Here is a 25,770-nt window from a genome sequence, read left to right on the forward strand (position 1 = left end):
CTTTATAATAGTAGTGTTATTTGGTGCCTGGATTAATCTTTGAATTTGTATATCAAGTTTACTTTCAAAATATTGTTTTTAAAATTTTTATTTTTATAATCTTTATATTTATATTTTTTTTTAGTTTAGAACTTTGACTATCCAATTACCACTTTTCTGTAGACAATTTTACTGTGAACAAAATGGTGAAAGAATTATTAATTTATTACCTAAGGTTTTCTTTCTATAGCAGTTAGAGTAAAAGTCTACATATTCAGTAAAATTAATTGCCGCCAGATGGTGCTGTAGGTAGCGCATTAATTCCTTCCCTAATGGGTTAATTTGAACCCTCTCCCGTCGTTCTACGACTTCCCAGTCACCCACAATTTTGACGCAAAGAATCGGCTTACGTAATTAATATATACATAGATAGATAGATTCATACAAATTAGGCCTCTGAGGATCTCACAACGGAAAAGTAGATCGGTCTGAGGTACAGGTCTTATCATGAGACCTACGGTTATTAGCTTATTCCCTGTTAGGGAAATTCGCTAAAAAGGAAAACAATGTATAACATATTTTCAAATACAACTTTATTGATCTTGTTTAGTTTGATCCATTGCTAAAAAAATGCATGTCCTGTTCAATAGGTATATCCAGTGTAGCAAACTTGGTGTTAGTATCCTTTGTAACCTGAAAATAAAACTGTAATGTAATACTAAATGACAACCATCGTAGGCTTTAAAGAGTTCAGATTAAAAATGTGCTATTTAGTAACTTAGTATTTAAGTATAAATTAATTAATATTAGAACTATAATGTGAATGTACTTCATGATATCGGACCCGTAGTTAAAAACTGGCAGTGACCAAAATATAATTTAAAGGCATATAGTTCTATGGCCACAACACGATAACATAACTTCTGGTTTTTATTCTATGACCATAACTATATACAGTGTTTTACTATCAAGGAACACTAAAAAATACAAAACTGTAAGATAATAAATAGCTTACATCATTAAAAATTTAATAAACCCCGTCGCAGCAAACCTACAGACTAAGCGAGTTTCCATTTGCCTGATTTAATTTCCACTTAAATCATTTAAATAACATTAGGTTTAATGATTATCTAGGTTTGCTACTACAGGTAGGGTAATACTGTGTTTTTAGTAAAATATTAATAGCTTTGTATAAAATAAATACATTTGGCATATTTTATCAAAATATTTTAATAAATAAGCAAACTACAACAGTTTACTCCTTCTCTATACTAAATTATTTGGTTTTTTAAGATCTTCAAAATGTTATGGAGAGAAATTGGAAGATTTTATATTTTGAGGATCAAAAATGGGAAAACCAGTTTTTACCCCATAAAACCTGTTCCCATGATCCGATCCTGCTGGTTTGAAAACTCATTTAAGTTTATCCAGCCCTAACCCTCTAAGCCAAATCTCATCAGTCTATCCGACAAAAGTTACATTTATTCGCTGAAATAATAACTATTCTGTAATGTAAAAGTAAAACTTAAGCATAAGCATACTTTCTAAAATACTCTCGAATGATGTATCCTAATTCAACTGAATACAGCTGTCCAAATTGTGTAAACTTTAAAAAGAGCGCATACAAATTGTAAAACCTACCCTTATATAAAAGTGAAACATTGAGTGAAGCCAGTGCACTCAACCGGCACCTACACTGACTTGCTCTCTTTTCCCCTATATCAAGTAATCTTCAGTGTAATTTTTGCTCAATAGTTACAACTGATGTTTATCACTTTGTACTGTATTTTTATAATTTGCTAGTATGCTGTGGATGGCTTGTTATACACACATGTTACATTTCTTTTGTTTACTTTTTACTTGTTATTTTTTTCAAACACCATAGTTACTTGGAAACCCATAAGGCCAAAGTTAAATTTTTAAATTTTGAAGTGAGCTGTGTAGCGAAATACAAATTTTCCTAAGTTATTGGCTGTAGTCAATCACGTTTTTAAGGCTACAGTAGAACCCCTCAAATCCAGCCACCATGGGACCAAGTCCCTGGTCGGATATCAATTTGGCGGGATAAACCAACCTACTATGAAAATGACAATTCACACCTAATAATAATATGTAATCAATATATTCAGTCAAAAGTATCATTCAAGTCTTTCTGGGATTATTTTTAGAAGAATAAACATGTTTGTTAAAAGAAAAAAAGAGAAATAAATGTATTGGTAGGTTAAATTCGTTAAGTAATTAACTTAGGTACAAATATTGATTCCAGGTAACAAAAACTATTAAATGAAAATGGAGGTAAAAATGACAATTCGTTCGCCTTGAAGATTATTAGGACTTAACTGGTATATACATTTCTACTAAACTTTCTTATCCATTTTGTGAAATACAAAAATTGATGTACTGTACTAACCCCGCTTTGGAAATAATCATAATCAACCAACTGTTCATAGGTTAAGCCTACTAGCTCAAATGAGTTTAGTGACACAGTAAAATGTATAAACAAACAGATAAATAGTGACGCTTTAGTCACCAAGACTAGTGCTTGCATCCAAACGTCTGTAAGCTGTGAGAAAAACATTTTGATATTGGCTTCCTGGAAGCTGGATAAACAGAGTCCCGGTAAAACCAAGGCCGGATTTCAGGGGTTCTACTGTACAAGTCCCTGAGTGAATCCAAAATTTAATTAAAATCCTTCCCTACATTAAATTAGTTAGGTACCATTTGTTACTCCCAATCATTTCAAATGACACCTAAATCGTAAAAATCTGTGAAGTAGGACGGGCTAAAAAGGGATGATACAGTGAAAACCTTTGTTGTATTAACTAAAAAAATGATAAATATTTGGCTATATTTTATTCATGTGCCACCTTACACCTACAAGAGAGTACCTTATTTCATGTCAATAATAATTTGTCTTAGAAAAATGTTTGTAAGAATGGAGCCAACCACACAATAACAATTGTAACAATTGGATTGTTTGTCCAATGGAACCAATGAAATTTCAAACATAAGAATAGTTTTAGTGGATATGAAAATTTAACTTTTTTATATGCATTTACCGACACATACAAGAGACTATACAGTTTTAATTTTGCTAATGGGTATCGTAAAAATTAATTTAGATTAGATCATCAAAACCAGTACAATTTCTTTCCAAGTAGGTATTAACTTACAAATTAAGATTAGTGTGGCAAGCATACAAATTAATAACAATCCGAATTCAAGTCTCCTAAATCATAACTATGTTAAAATCAAACTCACACTATCTGGACTTAGCCAAAATTTCACCAGCAACACACATTTTGTGTGTACAAACAACTGCAGTGTTTTATAAGTGAAATTAACCAATACCTATAAAATAGGCTAATATAAAATCAAGACAAACCTTGAGATATTGACCAGTCTCTCACACATCTCCTGAAGTATCGGCTGTTTCTGCTGCCATTTGTTCTCTGTTTTCGTAAGTCCAAAACCCGTTCAGGTCAATCAAAATGCTTACCAGCGTCTCTCCTTGTCCACTAATATAAAAATAAATTAAGTAAAATATACTTAAGTTTTGTAAATTATGTAAATTGACTAAAATAAAAGGAAATAAAGACAGTCTAAGTCAGGTGTGCCTGTTGGTTGTTTTAAATTAGGAGAAACTTAAATATTGTAAGTAAACATTTGTGTAACTTAAAAACAGTAAAATCTTTTTATGATTCAATGTAATACCTCCGCTGCAGCAAACCTGCAGATTAAGCAAATTTTGTTTTTCACTCAAATATTTTTAAATGTCAGGTTTATTCCCTAGTAGTACTTATGTTTGCTGCTACAGGAAGGGCAAACTACATCTGTTTACTTAATTCTCTAAAAGAATAACATGGTACGGTATTCAAAATTTACAATTATTATAATTTTCTCCGCAGCCATAACATTAACTAACTGTACAAAACACTTCAAAGATAATTATTTTAAAAAAAATTGAATGATGTTTTTGGCCTCTGGGGACATCAAAATGAAAAAGTATATCGGTCCCAGCCCTAGGTCTTACCGTGCCACCTACGGTCTTAGCTACTTCCTTATAGGGAAATTTCTTTACTGGAATAAAGTAAGTACAAGTTAACATATATTTGTACTTTCCCAGAAGTAAAATATGCTAACCAATAATTATTGTGTATTTTGTAGTGATATGACTCTGGGTACCATTTATTAATCTATGGATTATGATTCCTTTAATGATCAAAGACAGGTTAGGCCAATTTTGAAAAAAAGTTACTGCCTTTCTGAGTACCAAACCGTAACATAAATATACAGTATACTCCCTCTTATCAGGACCGAGATCAGTCCGGATAATGGTCTTTCCAGTTAAACCGACGTCCCCAAAAACTCGTTAAAACGGACCGTTTACAAACATACTCTATACAGTATTTGGCTTAAATTTAAGAGAGCATTGTATTTAGACACGTGATCACTGGTCTCAAATCTTTCCCACGAGAACAGTTGTTTCAGTACCACCCACTTCCTGCTGATCTAGTCTGGTTAAACCGATGTGCTGATAAAAATTGTCCGGTTAAAGAGATGTAATTTCCGCCGAGTGTAGTCCGGTTAAACCGATGTCCGGTTAAAAGGTGTCTGGATAAGAGGGAGTCTTCTGTATTATAAAAAAAAAACTTATATTCTTAAATGCAGCCTTTACATGAGGTTTTTTTAAAATACAATATTGTGTATGAATTGTTTGCAGTTTTGAATTATTTACTAACCTGTTTAAAAGATCTTGCAAAGTTATTTTAGTTGGATCAACAGGTTTTATCATATCAAACATTTCATCCTTCACATCGTGAAAAGAAACGGGGTTTTGTTCATGCTCACTCATTTGTTCCTGTATTGCCTGAAAATAGTAAAACTGTTAGATATTTTAATAATGTAACATTTAAATGTAGTAACCATTTTTCTTTATTTAATCACAATTCTATTATGTAACTAAATCATCATATAAACAATAATAAATAAGAACAGATGTTTATGAACCACTTATAGCCAGTAGTTTTGGAATGTACACATCAAAAACCAATGTAAAAATTGTTATAGTCCGTTCACAAAATTAAGAGAAGAAGTTTTCTTAGTTCTTCAACCACTTTTGCTTAATGTATGTTGTAGGTTGTTTATGTTTACTGTTCGCATTTTGCTTCTATGAAATGATTGATTAGGGCCGTGGCGAGATGGGCGCTAATACGTTAAGGGCGCAATATTGATAATGAAATATAGCCTTCTGTTTATTATTAGTGTTTTAGTTAGGGATGGACAAGTCGCTAGTTTTAATTTTGAAAAAACATATTTTTTGAATTTTGGGCGAGATTAAAATAAGTTTGGGATTATTTTGTTCTTTCTGTAGGCTAAGTGATTTTGCCACAAACGCGGGAAACAATTACAATATCTCCTTAATGGCAGGAGATGATCATAATTTCCCCGGTGACGATAATGATGTCTGTGATTGAGGGAGATGTTTACGATTTTGTCGCTAACACTGAAGATGTTCAAGATGGCCAGGCGATTATCCCACTATTGCAGAATAAATTATAATCGTTCTATAATTGTAGGAGATGTTCAGCATGATCAAACCAATTAAACATTGGCTAGTATTAAAAATTATATTACTCATGCAACAAGTAATTTAAATCATTTTCTAAGAAGTTTGATTTTCGCAAGTAGTTTGAAGAACGATATTTACTCACCCCTGGCTTGCCTACATGACAAAATCAACTGCACACAAATTAACTATAGATTGCGGCTTCCATGAATAATATCAAAACATCTTTTGCATTATTCAGTGATAAGTTTTTGTGCCACTTTAGTTTATTAATGAGAAAAAAAAAGTAGGTCGTTTTTTTTTACAAATCTCAAAGTTGGTGGATGAAATGACTCTGGAAAATGAAATGAGTCACACTATTCATTGAATTAGTGACAAAAATATAATTCTTTGATGCTCTCCCAATAAATGTGGATTAAACAATTCAGCAAAATGGGTTTAAAACTACTTAAAAAGGGGCAATATTTATTGAATCAGTCGCAAAAATATGATTATTAAAGATACGACAATTCAATGCATCAATCATTTAAGATTTTCAACACTTTTCTTTCAAATGGTTTCAGGTTATTCTGTGTTCACTCATCACGCATGCGCTTCATAAGCGTACTCCTACTTAATTAAATAATTAATGTAACCTTTGGAAGCATGTAAGTCGTAGCCCTTAGGATTTTTGTTTATACCAATTAACTTTGGTAAATTTACACACCTCTATGCTTTGTTTTGATATGCATATATTTATATAGGCCTATATTCATATACCTATATTTATTTTGTCAAAGACCTTAAACAATGACCACAAATTTGACTGTATAATATTGATATTCTAATAGGCTAATCTAATACATAGTTTTTACTTAGAAATTTACCAACCATTATCTTTATCTCACCTTAATATGTCGTAAATATGTAGCCTATATTCAGGGTGGCGAAATTAAAGACTCGTTAGAGGCTAACCGATTTGTTATTTGACTTTTTGTTGATAATAACATTTAATAAATCACAACAAAATTGAGAGCTTCTTGTAACTGTAAATTGTATGATAAAATTAATATCTATTGGGCCACGTATATTGGATTTTAACAACTATTCAGACGTCAAATAACCAACTCAAACCAAACATTTACCCTATTTTGTCAAAATAAGATTACAGGCATTCATTAAAAGAACATTTCCCAAAGGTCTAGACAGTGTTCAGTGAAACCTTTCCTCCTCTACCCGACTCAAACATAGTTGGAAAATGCAAATTTGGTAAGTTTTTTTCTGCGGGCAATGTGCTTTATGTTAAGTCTAGCAAACACAGTCCAAACCATCTTTTCAGCAGTTTCATTAGCTCGTTGGTATTTGTTTACTCACAAACTAAGGTCATATTTGTGTTATGCAGTCGACAACATTGACGTTTTGCCAAACAGCTGTTGATTCATCAAGGTCGGGTGGAGAGGGGATAGAATTTTTCTCCTAAAACCACGTACATTTTGGGAACAGAGTATAATACCTTTACTCTCAGTCTCAGTACATTAGATCTACATATGACACAAAATTTCCAGTTTATTTAAATTCTGGACAGAAATGACTTTGTTTTGAAATTGAAAGTATTTACAGTTGAATGAATTATAATTTTATCCTTCAGGAATATTCAATAAAATTGGAATCCACTGATTTTCCCTCTGAATATGTTGATTACAATCATAAATAATCTTGTAAAATGGTTTTAGAGAAATCCAGTCAGACATTTTTAAAGTTTGTTTGTGGTTCTTTTTACTCAAATGGCCAAAATGTGTTTAGAATAAAGCCCCTATTTTTTTATCCTAGTTTATTTAATAATATCAAACTACTAGGTAAATTGAATAAGTATAAGTTAATTACCCTAAAAAAGTAGTTTAGACTAAATGTATCCAAGTATCCTTGGTTTTTTATATCAAGTATCCGAAACAAGTATCGGAGAGACTGAGGTTCATGGCGGTTTTCCAGAGCCAAGACGAAATCAAGGTATGTTTTGTAATCCATTTCTTCATCATAAGTAAGGCATTCTTGAAAAACTTTCTCTAAAAATACTTTGGTTAAAGTACCAGTTCCATATCTGAAAAATTATCACTATTAAGTTACTTTCTCGAGTTAAAAATAGGCCTTCATATATTTTTTTGCAAAATAACTGCTATGGTTTATAAAAGAAAAGAAAATGATAAACTTGACTAGGTAGGTAACCCTCAAAGTAGGAAGCTTTATCATAGTGGTGCATCAGTGCATGATTTTTAAGCCAAGCAACATGAGTTTAAAACTGGTTGTTTCAAATTTGCATTTTTGTAGCTTCATAAATTGAAGTGTTTGATTACATTACAAACATTAGACTTTCTATTAAATACTTTAGGCATTGTTGAAGATACAGGTGGGTGCTTGCTTTTCAAAAATCTACCTTCAAAGCATCACAAAGAGAGTGTTTGCTACTAAATATGTAAAGTTCATTAAATTACCATTATCGTATGTAAATTTCATAAATATCCTGTAAATATTAACAGAACAGAGATACGATGGATTGTGTTTTGCGATCAAGATTATCTACCATGATCACCGGGTAATCATAAACATATCCTGTGCAGTGATCATGCCGACATGGTGAATTTTTCAGTTTGAGTAATCTTTGCAGACGATTTTGGCAATTGCTATAATATTGCAAGAATAAAACCACGGCATGGCTCGGTTTTCTGACTTAGTACTCAAGCTTTTAAATTTCAGCTTGGCTTGAAAATTGATCCACTCGCACACTTCTAATATCTGTTTACAAAGAAGTAATTTATGAATAATATTGTGTTGGTAGATTTGTTGTGCTATTTGAATACCAATCAGCAATACAAAGCAAATATCTTGCAGCTATACCATAGACTAACCAACACAAGTAGACTTCTCATCCCATCATAAATGTTGAAGCTCGTTTTCCACGTCTAGTTAATGTTGGTGACACTGACTGATAGTGTCAATGACATTTGTTTCTATTATTTTAGGGTTAATTTCATGATTTGTGCTTTACTGTTTGGTTATATAACTAGAGGATGAGTTGTTGTTTATGATTATATTATGTTATTTCGTTAAAAGAAGTTTTAAATAACTGAAATAACAAGAAACAAATTGTAAACAAAACACAGTGCACCAGGCGGAACTAAAAATAAAGTTATCTTAATCTGATCCATAAGGATGAGAAATCTACTTAGGGAGTATGTTTTATATGTAGTATGTTTTTATGGCAATACTTAATAATATTTTTCAATAGTATAGTCTGTGAATAGATAAAATAATTTTGATTTATCTGGAATTAGTCTACAGCACATCTGCACAATTAACGACACATACCCAGCCAATTCTTCTTTACTTATCATTCCATTATGATCCTTGTCCAAATTTAGATACTGGCCATAGACTTTTAGTGCTGAAGGAGCAGAAAACCAATTAGCTAACTGCACATCTTTGGTTAATTCTTCATCTCGTAACTGAAAACAATCGTATTATTTATTATAGTTTTATAACTATATTTCATATAGAAGTAGGGGTGTGCGATGCATCAAAAATGCATCAAAATTCCGATTTGATTCGTGAGGGAGTTAGTATCCATATACGAAATACACCTGCAGAAAGTCAATGCACCCGCAATACAGGAGCGAGTTGTTGTGTTTAGTTTGCGAAGGAGTTCTTATTTAATTAATTCTTTGCTTGTAAATATTTCTTTAATTGTTTATTATTTTTTTGTTTTGACATTGCAAATGACAAGAAGTTTTGTTAAGTGCAAGCAGTGTGAGACATGTTTTACTACTGTAAACATAGCCAAAAACAAATCACTCCAAAATCATTCAAAAAATAAAACACAAGTCTGAAAAATTTTTACTTTATCTTTAACTTGTAAGATTGATGTTTTAGACTAATAAATTTGGTATTTTTGTAGGTCTGCTTTGTACACCTTGTAGTTTGTAGGTCTGATTCTATCCTCTCATTTTATCAATGTAAAACAATAACAATTGAAGGTTACAGTATAAATCTTGCAAATGTTTTTATTTGTTTACACCAAAACATATCTTTATTTGTAAAATCAATATTTTGAAATAGGTAACATGCTTAACAATATATTCTGCAAGTGAAAATTATGAAATAGGCAAGTAAAGCAGCTCAGCTCACCGACATTTCCAGCAATACAGGTTCTTCTATATGATTGAAAATAAATATTTTTCACCAAAGATTTATGTATGTCATAATATGTATGAATAGGCCTAATACCATATCAACAAAAATTTTAATTACACAAATGTGGTAAATTTTAATTGGCCTATTGATATTTCACTCCATTGACAAGTATGAATAAACAAATGCAGTCCCAGTATTGCTTCGAATTGAGTTGCATCAATTCGAATTGAAAATCTTTTTGAAGAAAAAAAATCTGTTGAATCAAATTGTTGCTTCGAATTGAAAACCTTTTGCTGCTTTGCACACCCCTATATAGAAGAGTGTTAAACATTTGACTTGACAGGCTACATATTTTTTACATCTGTAAAAAACCATTTTACTAGGTAGGTAGGCTACTGCAAAAAAGCACAGTATTGCCAATAGGCCATAGTCTATATGGAAGTGTACAAAACTAAAATATATACAAATTAATGTATAGGTTTACTTAATAAAATATTTACATTCAGAAGTAGGCTTATAGCTGAAAGTGCTCTGAAAAGTAGAAAATATAATATCCCCGCCACAGGGAACCTGCAGACTAAGTGAATTTCCTTTTACCTGGCTGAATTTCCACTAAAATATTCCATTAAAATTTGTAGATTTACTTTTTGATCATCTTATATATAAAAAAAATTGTTTTTCTTTTCCAAGATTGGCTCTTCTACCTGACTGATTTACATGATTGAGGTCGCCAATTAAAGGTATGCACACGCACAGATTTGCCATCAAGCATCGGCATATATTTATCTATAATCCCACTCTGCTTATACGTAAACAAAATTTGCTCCCCATGTGTTTCTTATGGGAGTTAAATTTAGTTTCTCTTTTCTGAGTTCGTTTGGCTCTTCTACCCGACCGATTTTCATGCTTGAGGTCTCAAATTTTCATGCTTGAGGTCTCAAATTGAAGGCATGCGTGCAAAAATTTTTACATCAAGCATCGGCATATATTTACCTACTGTATTACTCCGCCAAAAAACATAATTTGATTCATTTTCAAATTCTGACTTCAATTTAAGATGTATTTCACCAGTTATAATTATATAATCCTATATATTTTGGTCTAAGAACCTTCAGCAAAATACCGGCTTTCATTTAAAGTATTAGTTATTCAAATTGAACGAGTTTCAAGCAAACGCAAGGTGAACAACCAACATCAAAATTATATTTCATAAGTTTTTTCGATGATTAAAAATCAATAGCTCCAGTACTTTTCATGTTTTTTTATATGTTTTAGACTCAAAACAATCAGTAAATTATATGCTTTAGTTTGAGCTCAAGATACTATATTACTAAATCAAAAGTCATTAATTTGATTATTCCTCGGATATTATATTTATTTTAAGTAAGGTTACAGAGCAGCATGGCTCCTCTAGTTATTGACTTAATCTATTGTATGTTTTATATTTATTAAATGATCAAATTAATTGTCAACTGTCTACCTCAAGTAAGTCGTCGAGAAAGCTGCAAGCAAGAATGTCCTGAATCCTAACTCTGCCAGTGCGGAGTGGGTCCAGGAAAAAGAAAAACTTGCGGACAGCAGTACAGGTGTAAAAACTGTGAAACGATTTATCCAGGCCGTCCAGTTGTGGTAGTGTTGGTATAAGATCTTGAATATAGTTTTCAAGGTCCTAAAAATTATAAAATTTTTTTATTAAATTACTGTTGACATAACATAAACAAATCACTTTTAATCTCATAATATATCAGCTTCAATTGGCTTACTTTACTTATTTTGACTGGTCATTTATTTAGGAAGATTCAAAAATACCATCAAACAGTCGAATCAACCAAAGGGTGCAAAATTAGAAGGAGCCTATTTATTTGCAGTAGCAAAAAATTATGAGGATGTCATTGTTTCACTTTTGTATTATTGCGCTATGGGTATTTATCAATTTATTTCAGACATTTCTTTTTTTATCAATTAGTTCATTTTGGTAGGTATCGTGATAAATTCAATCATGGGCGCCAATCTGGGGTTCCCCACAGGCTCTTGGGGGGTCGGTTGAACCCAGTGCCGCGCTTCCTCGCGTAATCAAACAGCAAGCCAAATGGCTAACCATCATATATCGTAGCCTCATTATTGCCGTCTGAAATGGGGATGTACCTTGTGTCTTAAATATTTTTGTAAAGTGAGACATATTTTATGAAGGCTAAAGTAGTGTAGCATTAAATACTCACAGGTTCTCTCAAATACCCATGTCCAGTTTCATCGTAGAGTGAGAGACCAATCCTTGTCTGATGCAACCAAACCTTCCTCATGACATAGTTGAACAATGCCGTGATGCTGACCCTACCACAAGGGTCATCCTGCTGCAGCTTGGCAAACACTACGGGAGTGAAGTAGGTCCTGCAAACCATAACTCTCTGGTAAGTGGTTGGTGCTGTACACCTTTTACTTTGCTTGTTATCTTTCATGATGGCTTTAGAACAGAAAAAGTAGTGGTTGCAAAGGGAGAGAAACTCAAAAGTCTTACACAACAGGAATATTAATGATTATAAAAATGTTTAGGCTACAATTTTTTAAATTACTTTCCATATTTTAAGTTATCAGATATTTTAACTAATATCAAATCAATCAAATCAAATCAAAAATGCTTTACTTATTTCATTCACATAGGTACATATAAATAGTGTCAAACAATTATATTAAAAATACATCAGTCTCTGAACCTTAACTATTTTAACACAATTTGTCCTGAAATATACTTTTTAGTTCTTTTGTGAACAAAGGTGAAAAAACTCATCTAAAGAATATATTTTGGTTTGTTTACTATGAACTCTTTGAGTTTCTTCTTAAACTTTACAAAATTCTTTTCAGACTTTATATTTTTTGGTAAATGTATAAAGAATTTCTTTCCCGAATATGTTGGTCTTTTCTGGTAAAATTTTAATCTGTGATGATTTGAAATTATTTCATTTTTATGCCTTGTATTGGCATATGGAAGATTTAGAACTTACTGCCTCATTTTTAGAAATTAGTATGCAGTCATAGATATATTGTCCATAAACTGTGGGAATTTTAAGATTTAAAAAGTGTTCCTCTTTGGCTGATTGATCATAATTTAGTTTAAGAATTATTTTTATGGCTCTTTTTGTTCTTTCAAGATACTGTCCAAATTTATTTTCCCTGTTGCTCCAAAAAGATGTAATGTGACTGTAGATATGACGTTATGTCTCCGATCCACAGTATAACGACATTTTCCTAAGAGGATAATACACCATAGCTGTGACCATATAATTTAATTAAGCTCAGATAATTGAGACACATATCAACCAACACAATCAAGTGAAGACCAATTGAAAGAAAGAACAACATATCAAGCAGGCAATCCACGTGAAGATTCCTCCAAACATTAGGACTATGCATTTTGATAATGAAAGTAGACTACTTTATGTTTTAATACTTTTCAGTGAAATGGTGACCACACAAAGTAGGTATTTTAAGCTAAGTATGAATGGAGATGAGTATAGGATGAGTGGCGCGATCTTGCAGTCTTCTTAGCTGTTAATTAATAGCCCAACAAATTATCAGGATAGTACTGCAGATAGTCGTAGTAAATAACGTAAATCGTTGCTAAATCATGAACAACCCAAATTGTTCAAAAAATACTCATCCCCACTGCAACATTTGGAGCTAGTTTCTTATTAGCGAATTCCCATATAGGAAATAAGCTTTTACTGTAGGTCACATGGTAAGATCTGGACCCAGTAACGATTTACTTTTTCGTTTTGAGGTCCCCAGAGTCCAAAAACACCATCCGTTCAAATTCATATATATATATATTTTACTAGCTGCCATACCCGTGCCTTGCAACGGGTTCGAATTGCAGAGGAGACAAAATTTTAGTTCCTTGAAAATGCCGTAAAATGGTTGTTTCATCCTCCAATTTATTTGGAAACAAAATTCAACTGTAACACTTAACTTTATAACAGTCCGTTTTTGTTAACATGTTGACTGCAGCCTACTGCTATAGCAGTAGCGCGGCACTGGCACTGCTCGTGGCCTACTGCTATATCAGTAGTGTGCTCGCCTGCTAAACATTGTGTCAGTATGAGCCCAGCACACGGCCGGGAACGTTGTGATTGTTCCCAGGCTGTAGCTTAAGAATGCGAGCTTTATTTTGGTATAGGTTGGTACTAAATATTCCCCTTAAAATCCCGTCTGGCAATGCTTTTGTCCCATTTTTGGGGATTTTCTCTATTAGAGCCATATTACAAAGACTCTGGTTATTGATCCAGGCAGTGCTGAGCTCCCTTTGGGTGTTTCAGTGAACTACGTCCCTGCTCTTTTGTGATTCGTTTTACTGAGATATTTCAATGCCAATAGCGATTGCTGATTCAGTAGCGCGCCGGGGCTCCGCCCGCAGTTTAGGGAGCGCCATTGTAAAGGTTTTCAGCAGTAAACGTGTTAACTCAGACTGTGAACACTTATTTAGGCTAGGCCTAGGATGGTGTAAGAGCCAATGCACTCATGAAAATATTATATGTGAAACTATATGATTTTATGTTTTAAATAGGCTAGCTTACTAATAAGTGTATTTACTTTGAAAACAAATTTGGAACTCAATTGTTAGGTAAAACAAATTCTAAAGCTAAGGGTAAGGGTAATGTGGTGTACGAAAAAATCATTGATTGTTATAAATGTCACATAACAAAGGATACAAATAACCCAAATGCTTCGATTATGGTAAGGCCTCTTTCCCTGAAGTATATCTTACACTGAGATAAAAGAAAAATTATAATATTTGCCCTCTTTTGGTTATCAAATATATCCTTGTTATTTACTTACTTCACAATTTTCTATATTTTATCAACAAATAACTTACAAAGAGATGGTTAAAATTGGCAAATCTTATAGCAAGTAAGTGTCACTTTGCCCGTTCCAAAATTCAAGACCCTTAAATTTACACTCTTACCATTGATTATAGAAAAATAACATTAACACTTTTTCCAATGATTTGAGAAAACAAAAGTCAACTGCAAGCAGCTTAGTTTTAAAATATTGCCGTTGACATAATAATTGAAGCAGCTGTCTTGCTAAATTAACCACAATGAATAAAGAAATTATGCTATGATCAAGTTTAGTAAAAATATGAATACATTTTTTCCAACCCCAAAGCAGGCATGAAACACAGATCACAAGAGGCTTGAGATATAACAATAGGATGCAAAACATATACTTCTGCTTCTCTTCTTTATAATAGTATTGATAGATGTACAGGGTGGAAAAAAAGTCCCAGGACGGTTAATATTTCAAAAAGTAATAAAGATAGAGCTTCAGAAATTGGTACACAGTTACTGGGCTTTAAGGTCATTTTAACACATTGTTCCCTCTAGGAGTCAGAAGAAAATCTTAAATGTAAGCATAGGTTGATATGCAAATAAAATTAAAGGTCTTTGTTGGTAAAATACAATGCCGCAATCCCGAACTCAAACGGACAATCAAGTAAAAAATGACAGCTATTCAAAGATGCGCTGAATTTGCATTATACGCTACCTCCTCAGGAAGTTGCCTGCTAGAAGTTGGAAGAAAATCATAAACAAATGCATAGGTCGATATGCACATCAAATTAAAGGTTAAAAAAGGTTAATTAAGGTTAAAGGTCTTTAAAAGTTAAATATAATGCCACAGATTTGAGCTCAAAAGAACAACTGAGTATAAAATGGCAGATTCAAGAAATTTTTGAACGGCTGCCATTTTTGACTTGGTTGTCTTTTTGAGTTCAAGTTTGCAGCGTTGTATTTTACTAGTACCTTTAATTTAATGTGCTTATCAACCTATGCTTACTTTTCAAATTTTCTTTACAACTAAAGTAGTGTATCACTGAATCATGTGTTAAAATGATGTTAATGCGCAGTAACTGTGTACCAAGTTTTAAAGCTCTATCTGTATTATTTTTTTAAATACTTGACCGTCCCAGGACTTTTTTTCTACCCTTTATATGTGTCCGTTAGAACGATAACTCGGGACAAAAATTGTCTGATTTTGATAAAATTTGGTACAAACGTTTAAACCTACATTTATTCGAATGGTTTTGCAAACCAGCATGATTGGACTATGGGGACAGGGGTTTATTGGGGTAAAAATGGGGTTTTCCCAGTTCACTCTAAAAACACAAAATTTTAGAATTTCTTTCTTCTTTTATTACAAAAATGGCCAAAACGTGCATTTTAGAACACTTAAATATTAAATTTCTTTGTTTATTTTATAATTTTTTCGAGGTATTCCCTGCAAGTCCACCTATCTCGACCCCCCCCCCCCTCTAGTGCAATGGATCCCAGATTACTTAGGTGGTAGTGTAGTGTAGTTGGTTACAGTTGACTATGTGAGTGGAACTATCTATATAGGCTACCTGCATTTCTGTCCAACAAGCTTGGCTACTTTACAGAAGTTTTCATAGTTAATCATTTGCTCTTCATTAGATGGAGGTGGAGAATGATGTTTGTCAAGAAGAATCCAAAGTGCCTGTAAGAAGTGTAACACCCAAAATTACAAGCCATGTTATATAACAAAGCACACTATCAGGAAAATTCAACAAACAAAAACTAAAGATTATGTTCAACTTATCTGACAACAAACATAATGCTAACTAGGCAAAACTCTATCCTCTAGTAAAAAAAACACATTTGTTCCTATTATCAATCCTATAAAATGTCTGTTGCTAAACCTTTGCGAGAAAAATTGCAACAATTTTTGTCTATTGAACCCTCTGAACTAGTAAAAATCTGATGATATTGAAGGCATATTTAACCCTTTTGGGGCTCAATAGACAATACCCTCAAATTGTTTAATCAAATAGGCTACATTGTCAGAAATATTACTTAAAATCATTATTGCACTGGAAAATCTTCTGCAAATGTACCATTGTTTTGTAAAAGTCTTAAGTTCATTTCAGTTGCAATGGATATTTATGATGATCTGAATTGTCTTATGTTATCTATGTCAGTTTGCTAATCACTTCCTCACAACTCAACAATTTGATGTTTGTTTAAACAATTTGTTTCTATTATAAAACAATGGCTTAAGGAAAATGTTTTTTATTCCATAGACGATTATCTGGCCTGTGATATTAGTTCCCTATGTTTTTAGAACATCAATGTTAATATTAACATATTTAAATATTTAATTGTTATTATATTTAAAGATTTTATTGTTATTATATTTACAGATTTTATTTTTGATCATTGACATGTAAATTGTTAATTTATTTATTTTAGAGTTAATTATGTTTAACTGTTATTTTTTAATAACTCTTGATTGCTACTCACTTGGTGCATTCTTGCTGTTAGGCCTACTCTAACAGGAAATTAACTGTATGTATTATTAGAAAAAAAAAAGAAAAAAACTTTGACGATGTCTATTGTAATACTTGTATTGCTTAATGACAAATAAAGATCTTGAATCTTGAAAAAACTCCATGGCCAAATCTCTTTTTTTACATGCCAGAACAAATACACACATTTAAGGTTTTCAACTCAGATCATATTTTAAGCAGCAAACCTTAAGTTCATTATTGTCTGGGAGTTGGCGAGTTCTCATTTGTAGAAACATTGCCCGTGCATCTTCCCGAAGTTTGTGTGGCAAAAGCTCCTCTTCTTTAGGTACCTAAAGCAAAATGAGTATCATCTCTTGAGGTTACAGTTAATTACCTATGAGATAATCTGATGTTAAATATTTGTACAAGACTAGGGTCTTTCTGTGGGTATCTTATGACGAGTTACAACAGGGTCTTTTTTTACTTTTATTGGTTACGGAGAAAATTCAAAAAAATTGTTATTTTAAAATTCCCATGTTATTCTTATGAAAAATATTTTAAAATATTGTAGTTTGCTTGTTTATGGATATATTTTGATCAAACTTTGTAAATTTTTTTTTATTTTATACTAAGTAATTAATATTTTACCAAAAAACACACTTTTTAGTGAATTTCCCTATAGGGAAGTAGCTATTACCGTAGGTAAGACCTAGGCCCGGGAGCGATTTGCTTTTTCATTTTGATGTCCCCAGAGGCCAGAAACACCATTCGTTCAAATTTTTATCCTACTAATAATATTATAAATGAGAAAGTTTGGATGTATGGATGTATGGATGGATGTATGGATGGATGGATGTATGTTTGTGACAAGTGAACGCGAAAAATACTGGTCGGATTGGGCTGAAATTTGGCATGATGATAGCTCACATTCCCGATTAACATATAGGCATATTCTTATTTCAAAAATCCTATCGGGCTCCGCCCCAGTGGCTCTGGAGTTTCCCATGTTAACCTTATGAGAAATGGAATTATTGAATCTTAACAGCTGTTTCAATTAAACAAGTTGGTTCTGTTCTATGATGTTCAATAGCATTAAAGTTACACAAGGACCAACAGGGTGCAGCACTATTATTTCTTTTACATTTATGACAACAGCTAATTTGCAACGAAAAGGTGAGTGAGCGTAGCGAACGAACTTCAACCTGGAGGCGAGTTAGCGTAGCGAACGAGCTAACCTGAAGGCAAGTGAGCGCAGCGAACGAGCTCCAACCTAAAGGTGAGTGAGCGTAGCGAACGTGCTCCATTCTAAAGGTGAGTGAGCGTAGCGAACAAACTTCAACCAGGACGTGATTGAGCCATGCGAACGAGATAATCTTGAAAATTAAGAAGTTAAACGGGGCAAAGCCCGCGGGTTACAGCTAGTAGATATATATATATATTTGTCCATCCGCACGATAACTTGAGTAATTTTTGTTCGATTTTGATAAAATTTGGTTTGAAGGTGTAAGGCAGGATAAACTTGAATGAGTTCGCGAACCAGCATGATCGGACTATGGGAACGGGGTTTTATGGGGTAAAAATAGGTTTTTCCCATTTTTGACCCTAAAAACACAAAATTTCACAACTTCTTTTTAAACCATTTTGTAGAGCTTAAAAAACAAATAATTTAGTATATTGAAGCGTTATTATGCGCCTCATTGTTACGGAGAAAATTTAAAAAAATTGTAATTTTAAAATTCTTATGTTATTCTTATGGAGAATAAGTCAACTGTTGTAGTTTGCTTGTTTATGAACATATTTTGATCAAATTTGGAAAATACATTAATTTCTTACCAAACCACAGTACTTTTTAACATTTTACATTAAAAAATCTTGTTTACCCTCCCTGTTGCAGCAAACCTAAGTACTCATTAAACTAATTCTGTTTGAATAGGGAATAAATGTGATATTTGTAAGGAGACATTTTAGTTTAAATCCAATCAGGCAAATGGAAATTCGCTTAGTCTGCAGGATTGCTGCGGCGGGGGTATTTACCATCCATGTAGCAGCAAGCCTAGGAACTCATAGAACCTAATGTTAATTAAATACATTTAACTGAAAATCAATTCAGGCAAATGGAAATTCGCTTAGTCAGCAGGTTTGCTGCCGCGGGGTATTTTTGTAAATCCTGGATTGAATAGAAAGAAAACATTGGGTTCACAAAATCAATCTGATAGACATTAAGTCTTCCCTCTCAAAAATTAAAAAATATCCAGGGAAGTTTTACAATTATTGTCTAATAATTGTTATACTACTGTATTCTATTGGAAGGTTTTTAAATACTGTAAGACCTCGTTCACACGTATCGACTTTCTGCCGTGCGCCGTGTATGCTGTGGTCTATTATGGATGCGTTTACACAGGTCGACGCAGGGCCATCCTGACTCGGTCTAGCGCATGCGCAGACATTGTTTATTTCAGTGTCTTCCTGGATTCGAGAGGTGTAGTACATCCATCATAAAAGGCGGAATCTTCCACTTTTGTAAAAAATTTGTAAAAATAACTTATGTGAACAGTTCACAGGTTCATAGTATTATTTACTATAAAACATTAGTTTTTTAACAGTGAAGTCATGCCTTAAGATGGGCCACAAAGCTCGTTTGTAAAGATTAACCAGATTTATTTGGAAATGAAGTCAGCTTACATAATTTGTATGATAAATAAAATACACCTTTTAGCCCAAAACCTGAGAGTAACGCTAAGTCTCTCCACAGCACGGCATCTCTCATCTTAGTGTTCTGTTTCTTTAATTAAGCCTCCTTGTACTTTTACTAACAGTTTATCGAATGAAGCAACTGACATTCGAAAAAATAATTATAAAATTAACTTTTGTTCTTTCTTAGAAAAGAAAAGAACTGAAAAGAAGGAACGAATGCTCCTGTTACTGGCCTTTGCATGTTTATAGGGTGTACCCACTTTAGCCTATTACACCTCCTTTTGCTTAGACGATGTAGCAAGTATAAAAAGAGCATACTTGTTTGGTTAACCATTTTTACAGAATGAAGAAATGTGGCAATAAGTCATCTACGCACGGCGCAAGTCGTGTTGTTCATGGCGCAAGTCGGGTGGTCCACGGTGCGGTTCAGGAATGCACAGCGCATGGCGGAAAGTCGATACGTGTGAACGAGGCCTAAGTAGTATCGTTGGAAATTGTTATAAGATAATGATGTAAATGTTATAAATGATGAACTGAGTAACCTTGGTTATTTCTTAATTATTTACTACTTTGCATATGCTGTGACTATCACAATACAGTAGACCCCCTCTTAACCGACCCTAATGGGACCGGACCTAGGTCGGATGATTCAAAATGTCGGATAAAACGGGCAATCCCTAAAATCATAACATAATAAAGTGCTATTCATTTGGAATTATATAATCATTATTTTGAAGTCATACTCGCATTATTTATAAAATAAACTACTCTTATCTCCTTTTTCATATTGATAGAAATGTCACAAATAAACCCAAAACACGGTTAAGTCAAATAGGCATACTTTCAGTGAATATATTATACTACTAGGCAAGAGTCAATAAAATTCCTATTTTAATAACTTTACTACTGTAATGTATTAATTGATGCTTTCCAAATACATCGTAATACAGTAAAGAACCTTTTGTCGTCATTAAAGATACAAGCAACCATTTTGTTACAAGACAGGACGTTTATTTATAGCCTCTCACTGGAGGCTCGAGGCACAAAAACTATCTTGACCTTGGAGTTGTTAACACCCCTTCCCTGCCTTCCCTACAAGTTGTGTTGTTTGTTTACTCCAGCGATAAGATAATCAGTTCTTAAAATCGTAACGCACTTTATGATGTTATAAATTTGCCGCACAGATAACAAATCAGATCAGAATATGTGCTCGAGTTACGAACGATGATGACAAACTGACAATAGGCTATGCTATATTTTTTGTGATCATCACAAAATAACTTATTGTTAGTCATATCCTGTGGAGATAAGCGTATATGGTTCAGTTCTCATCGCCCAGCGTGGGAGCGGAAATGCCGAGTTTCCTAGAAAGCGGCGGTTAAACCAAGCTGCTCTCAAAGCAAGGTCGGTTAAAACAAACTGTATTATTTTACGATCAAAGGCGGATAATCCGATTATCGGTTAATACGAGGTCGGTTAAGAGGGGGTCTACTGTAGTAGCATCTAGCAAGAAAAATTAAACAACAATATTGTTCAATGGAAATTCAAAATATAATTATTAAGTTTTAATGAAACTTTAAAATTTAGTTTTCAAAGAAAAAATATTTTTTAACCCTCCGAGTGTTTTGTGTCGATGCATCGACTCACAAACACTGTTTACGGCGAAGGCTCTATGACTGACAAAATCGGATTGAACTGGATCGAGTTAGGTATCGTTTTATTTTGCAGATTCAGAGCTTTCTCCGGAGGTCTGTCTCTAAGCGCTTTTCATTTTAGTTCCGAAAATATTGTAGCAGACAGCTGACGTGCGTATTTGTAAACAGCTTGGTTAACCTCGCACCGATGACTGATGTGTTTTATTACGTTTATCATTGTTTTAGTGTTAAAAATCAAAAGTAGTGATATACGTGGTGCATTATAAGAAGATTTAAGTGATTTTGAAGGGCTGGTTGATGATCCTGAAGAAGTAGGTATGATATTGATGTAAATTATCAGCAGATTCCTAGCTATGGTTAGGCTATGCATTCTTAGCTAAACGCTATGTACCGAAATCTGTTTTTTGCCCATAACTTATTTATTTGCAAAAATCTACTTCCTTATATTATTATATATTTGTAATCCTCATAAAATTTACAACAAAGTGGCTATTTTAAAATATTTATAGGCCTATAATTTATACAATTTCATTGAGCGCAAACTTATTTTTTTTTGAAAATTTTCCAAAATATATTTTTTTTACCTACAAAATTTTTTTGAAACAAATGTTCCTTATGTTTTATGTATAATATTGAAGCCCATGATTTTCCGAATAAAATGGTATATAGAACAGTATCATTAACATTGTTTTCATTCTTCTCAGATTCGTTTTAATAAAACCTTGCAAATGAGCAAAAAATAGGCAGACATTAAGGCCAAAACAAGGGACACTCGGAGGGTTAAACAACAAAAGGTCAATAGAATTTTGAGAGCCACTAATCTTTACTGGTAAGAAGGGATTTGGGGCATGCGCAGAACGTTTTGCTCCTTGAAACATCAAACATCGTGCTGTATCGGATCCATTATTCAAGGGGCGGCTGCTCAAATGTTTCAAGACCATTTTTCCTCACAATACTTGCTTCAGGTGAAATGCTGCATCAGTGTACGGCTGGCCTTACTTTGTGCGAAAACTATTAATCTAATTAGTGGAGCTGAGGTAGTAGTGTTTACAGTTTGGTTTTAAGCATTCACTGTTGATTGCTTTTTTTGTTTTTTTCAAATGGATTGAAGTTGGCTTAGTAGGAGAGACTGTGTAGGTAAAGAGAGTCCTCATAATAGCGGTTCTCAAACTATGGGTCATGGGAAGAGAGGAGAGATAAAAAAATTTAAAAGATTTTTGACTGGTACCTGTGATTTCTCACAACCTGAACAGTCAGGTAAGCCCCAGAAAAGTACCTACAGTCTTGAACCGAATAATGTCTTGAGTTTGATAATGTTTTATCGGTGGTCTAAAAATGAACTCATGTTAGGGGTGCCCAAAAATAAGTTTGAAAGGGACCGAAAAAAATTCTGTTACACCACTGCATTGATTCTTATCAAAATTTTCTAGCCTAACATACATGAAAAAAAATTGGCTGTAACTTATTAAGGAATTTGTTATACTGAAGTTGATTATAGGCATATTGAGTTTGCAGAGTAATTTCCAGCAGTAGTCCAGTTAAATCAATATATGTATCTAAAGAGAATGTGGATACATTATCTTACCTTAGCAGTATTCTCACCTTATAATAGAATCTTGGAATTGCTGAATAAGACTGATCATCAACAACATTTTTCTTTGGATTCAATTGATTGTAAAACTCCAAAAAATATTCTTCTTCTGATTTTCTTTCACTTTTATGGACACTGGAATCTAAGCATATATGTGTACAGTAACTTATATCATTATACTTCAATGATAAATTAATTGACCCAGAATTTTATTTCGATTCAAACATAAACGTGGTTGACAATCAATTCGTGGTACAGATACAAGGTGGGACTCAAAAGTAATGAGCCTTTTTTGAGAACTGTTATTAGCTGATCTGATCATTACATGGGATTAAAATCTTCAAAATAGGACCCTCCTGCGTCGATTTCTTGAAAGGGTCCGTGTTGGCCTTTTCTCGGATGGCTGGAATGACCATTTTGACAGCAGTTTGTATTTCCTAAATGGAGTCGAACTGACGTCCTTTCAGCGCTGTTTTTATAAAAATAAAAAAGTCAGGGGTAAACACGTCCGGACTGAAGGAAGAAATTCAGGATCTTCATAGCACATTTGAAGCAGTTCTTGAGATCTGAGTACTCGCATTTTTTTCTGCTGGACAGTCAAGAGCCTAGGACAAGCTTTGCATGCACTTTCCAAATGCGCAGATCCTTGGTAATAATGTGTTTCTCTGTGGTTTCTAACATATTTAACTTAACTGACGGTCTTTGTTTGAAAACTCGTGCACACACACTGCACATTTTCATCCATTTGGGCTGTTAGCAGGCGTCCAGACCAGGGCCCATCGCTGAGATCTTCTCGGCCCTCCTGTAAAAACCTTGAGCCACTTTTTTGATTTGGAAATCAAGACACTAATCTCCAAAGGCCTAGTAAAGCGAGGCAAATGTTTCTGAAGGAGTATTGCCAGACTGGATACGAAATTTGATCCTTAATGTTCTAGAGAATTCTCCGTTTCGCCTTGTCACAAATCAACAGACAGAGGTTCATGTTATGGTTGCTCCTACCAGTCTGAGAGCTTGGAGGCAATACTTTTAATACTTAAATTCTTTATTTTTCATTGAAATGGCGACCATACAAAGTAGGAATTTAAGCCAAGTATGAATGGAGATTAGTGTAGAATGAGTGGCGCAATCTTGTAGTCTTGTTAGTGACGATGGCCAAAATATTCCTTAGACACAGCTGTTAACTAATAGTCGATACAGCTAATGGCAACTAAAAGACCGACAGTTTATAGTACACATTTTTGCCTTGGTATTAACGAATTGGTCTAATTATCAGGATATTACTGCAGATAGTCGTAGTACTCACTAGTGCGGATGTTAATCCACACCAGGGAGTAACGCATCCACAGTGCATTTCTATAAATATCCACAATTCGTGACCTCCTAGTAGCTGGATTACAGGACGACGCCACCGTCCCAGTCATAATACTTAAATTTAAATTAAAGCGAGCTGCGGTGTGCGTGATATTGTATGCATGGTATCTTTACGTCAGGAAAAAAACCAGGCTCATTACTTTTGAATCATACCCTATGTACAGCCCAAAAACGGTTTGAAGTTATCTAAGTAGGCCTACTCCTATCTAGAGTCAAGAGGGTCCAGGAACACAAAATAGAATAGTGCATTGTGTAAGACATTAAGCATTACTTCTGTGGCTGTGTTGCCTCTGGGTAGCAGAGAGGTTAAACTGCTCGTCTGGCAATCAAAAGGTTGCCAGTTCGGTCCTCATAAAAGTTAAGATCTTTTTGATGGTTGGAAACTGGACCTAGCTAGCCTTGATAACTCTTTTTAGCGAATTTCCCATATAGGGAATAAGCTATTACTGTCCGCGAGAGTAAAGAAGTCCCCTGAGCTCCGGCCTATTCGTAGTTTGAAGGCGTTACGCTTGAACGTTTCGCACGACAATTACTGTAGAGCCGTTTTCAGGATGCTCTGCTAGTTTAATTTAATATCTGTATGATTTTTATAAAACCATGTCATAATATTTTTTTGCATAGTCATACAATTGAAGGAAACCCATTTTCTAGTGTTACTAAGGCAAATTAATAACCTTTCTACTTTATGATTTTTGTTTAGTTAAATGTAACAATACCAATAAAATGCAATACAATAAAATCCTTTTTAAATCCGAGTTTGAAATCATTAATCCCAAATAATTAGTTGATCCATGAATATACTTATGGTAAATTCATATTACCGGTACATTATTATTATAAGTACACGAGTACAGCAGTTTCAATAGCATTCATCGCAATAAACAACTTATTATTAAAGTTATTAATCCTATTACCATAAACCTAAGCAAAAAATCAAGAAAACAAGCAAAATCCCTTCGTTTGACCCAATGTCTACGACAAATCACGCGGTTTGACGCGTTCATATCAGGTAACACGCCATTGACGTATTTGCCAAATTTTCTGGAATGTTAAATTACTGTCTATCCAAGTTTCGTCTAGATAGAAAAGTTTCCTTTTTTGTTCCCTTAGCTTTCTTATCTCTCGCAAATACTTAAACCTCCAATTAATGATGTCAGGCCTTTCAATCAAACATTTTTTTATGGACCAAATTTCTTCCACTTGAACCCCATATCTTTTAAGAGACGCCGAAGTACCCATTCGCTCCATTTAAAATTAATTCTTTCTCTCAAAACAGGTAATAGTTTTTTTACATGTAGGGAATTTTTTTTGTTCTTGTAAAAATCGTGTATTACATCTACAATTACGCCTATCAAAGCTATCTATTTGTATTTTATGGTGGTCAGCCTTCTTGCGTTTTTCCCAGGTGTACAGAGTTTTTCATCCGGAGTTTGTTTGCCGGCTTTTCTAA

General features: G+C 33.5%; 1 protein-coding gene across 2 annotated transcripts in view; it reads right to left on the reverse strand.

The window, feature by feature from the left end:
• Positions 1–555: 555 nt before the first annotated feature.
• LOC128986567 (serine/threonine-protein phosphatase 2A regulatory subunit B'' subunit gamma-like) overlaps positions 556–25,770 on the reverse strand; it is a 31,242-nt gene continuing 6,027 nt past the window's right edge. Inside the window, exons 2-11 of one of the 2 annotated variants that reach the window (XM_054407002.1) lie at positions 22,961–23,091; positions 17,255–17,359; positions 16,107–16,219; positions 11,932–12,100; positions 11,193–11,381; positions 8,891–9,027; positions 7,412–7,625; positions 4,722–4,849; positions 3,365–3,497; positions 556–672 (exon numbers count right to left, since the gene is read on the reverse strand). In XM_054407002.1, the coding sequence (XP_054262977.1) occupies positions 3,386–3,497; positions 4,722–4,849; positions 7,412–7,625; positions 8,891–9,027; positions 11,193–11,381; positions 11,932–12,100; positions 16,107–16,219; positions 17,255–17,359; positions 22,961–23,091 (1,298 nt within the window). In that variant the 3' untranslated portion in view covers positions 556–672; positions 3,365–3,385. The remainder of the gene's footprint in view (positions 673–3,364; positions 3,498–4,721; positions 4,850–7,411; positions 7,626–8,890; positions 9,028–11,192; positions 11,382–11,931; positions 12,101–16,106; positions 16,220–17,254; positions 17,360–22,960; positions 23,092–25,770) is intronic. The other variant, XM_054407010.1, reaches the window with a different exon arrangement.

Source organism: Macrosteles quadrilineatus, unplaced genomic scaffold, assembly GCF_028750875.1.
Source record: "Macrosteles quadrilineatus isolate MER2022 unplaced genomic scaffold, UCM_ALF_1.0 Scaffold_1__1_contigs__length_201487025, whole genome shotgun sequence".
Taxonomy (NCBI): Eukaryota; Metazoa; Arthropoda; class Insecta; order Hemiptera; family Cicadellidae; genus Macrosteles; species Macrosteles quadrilineatus.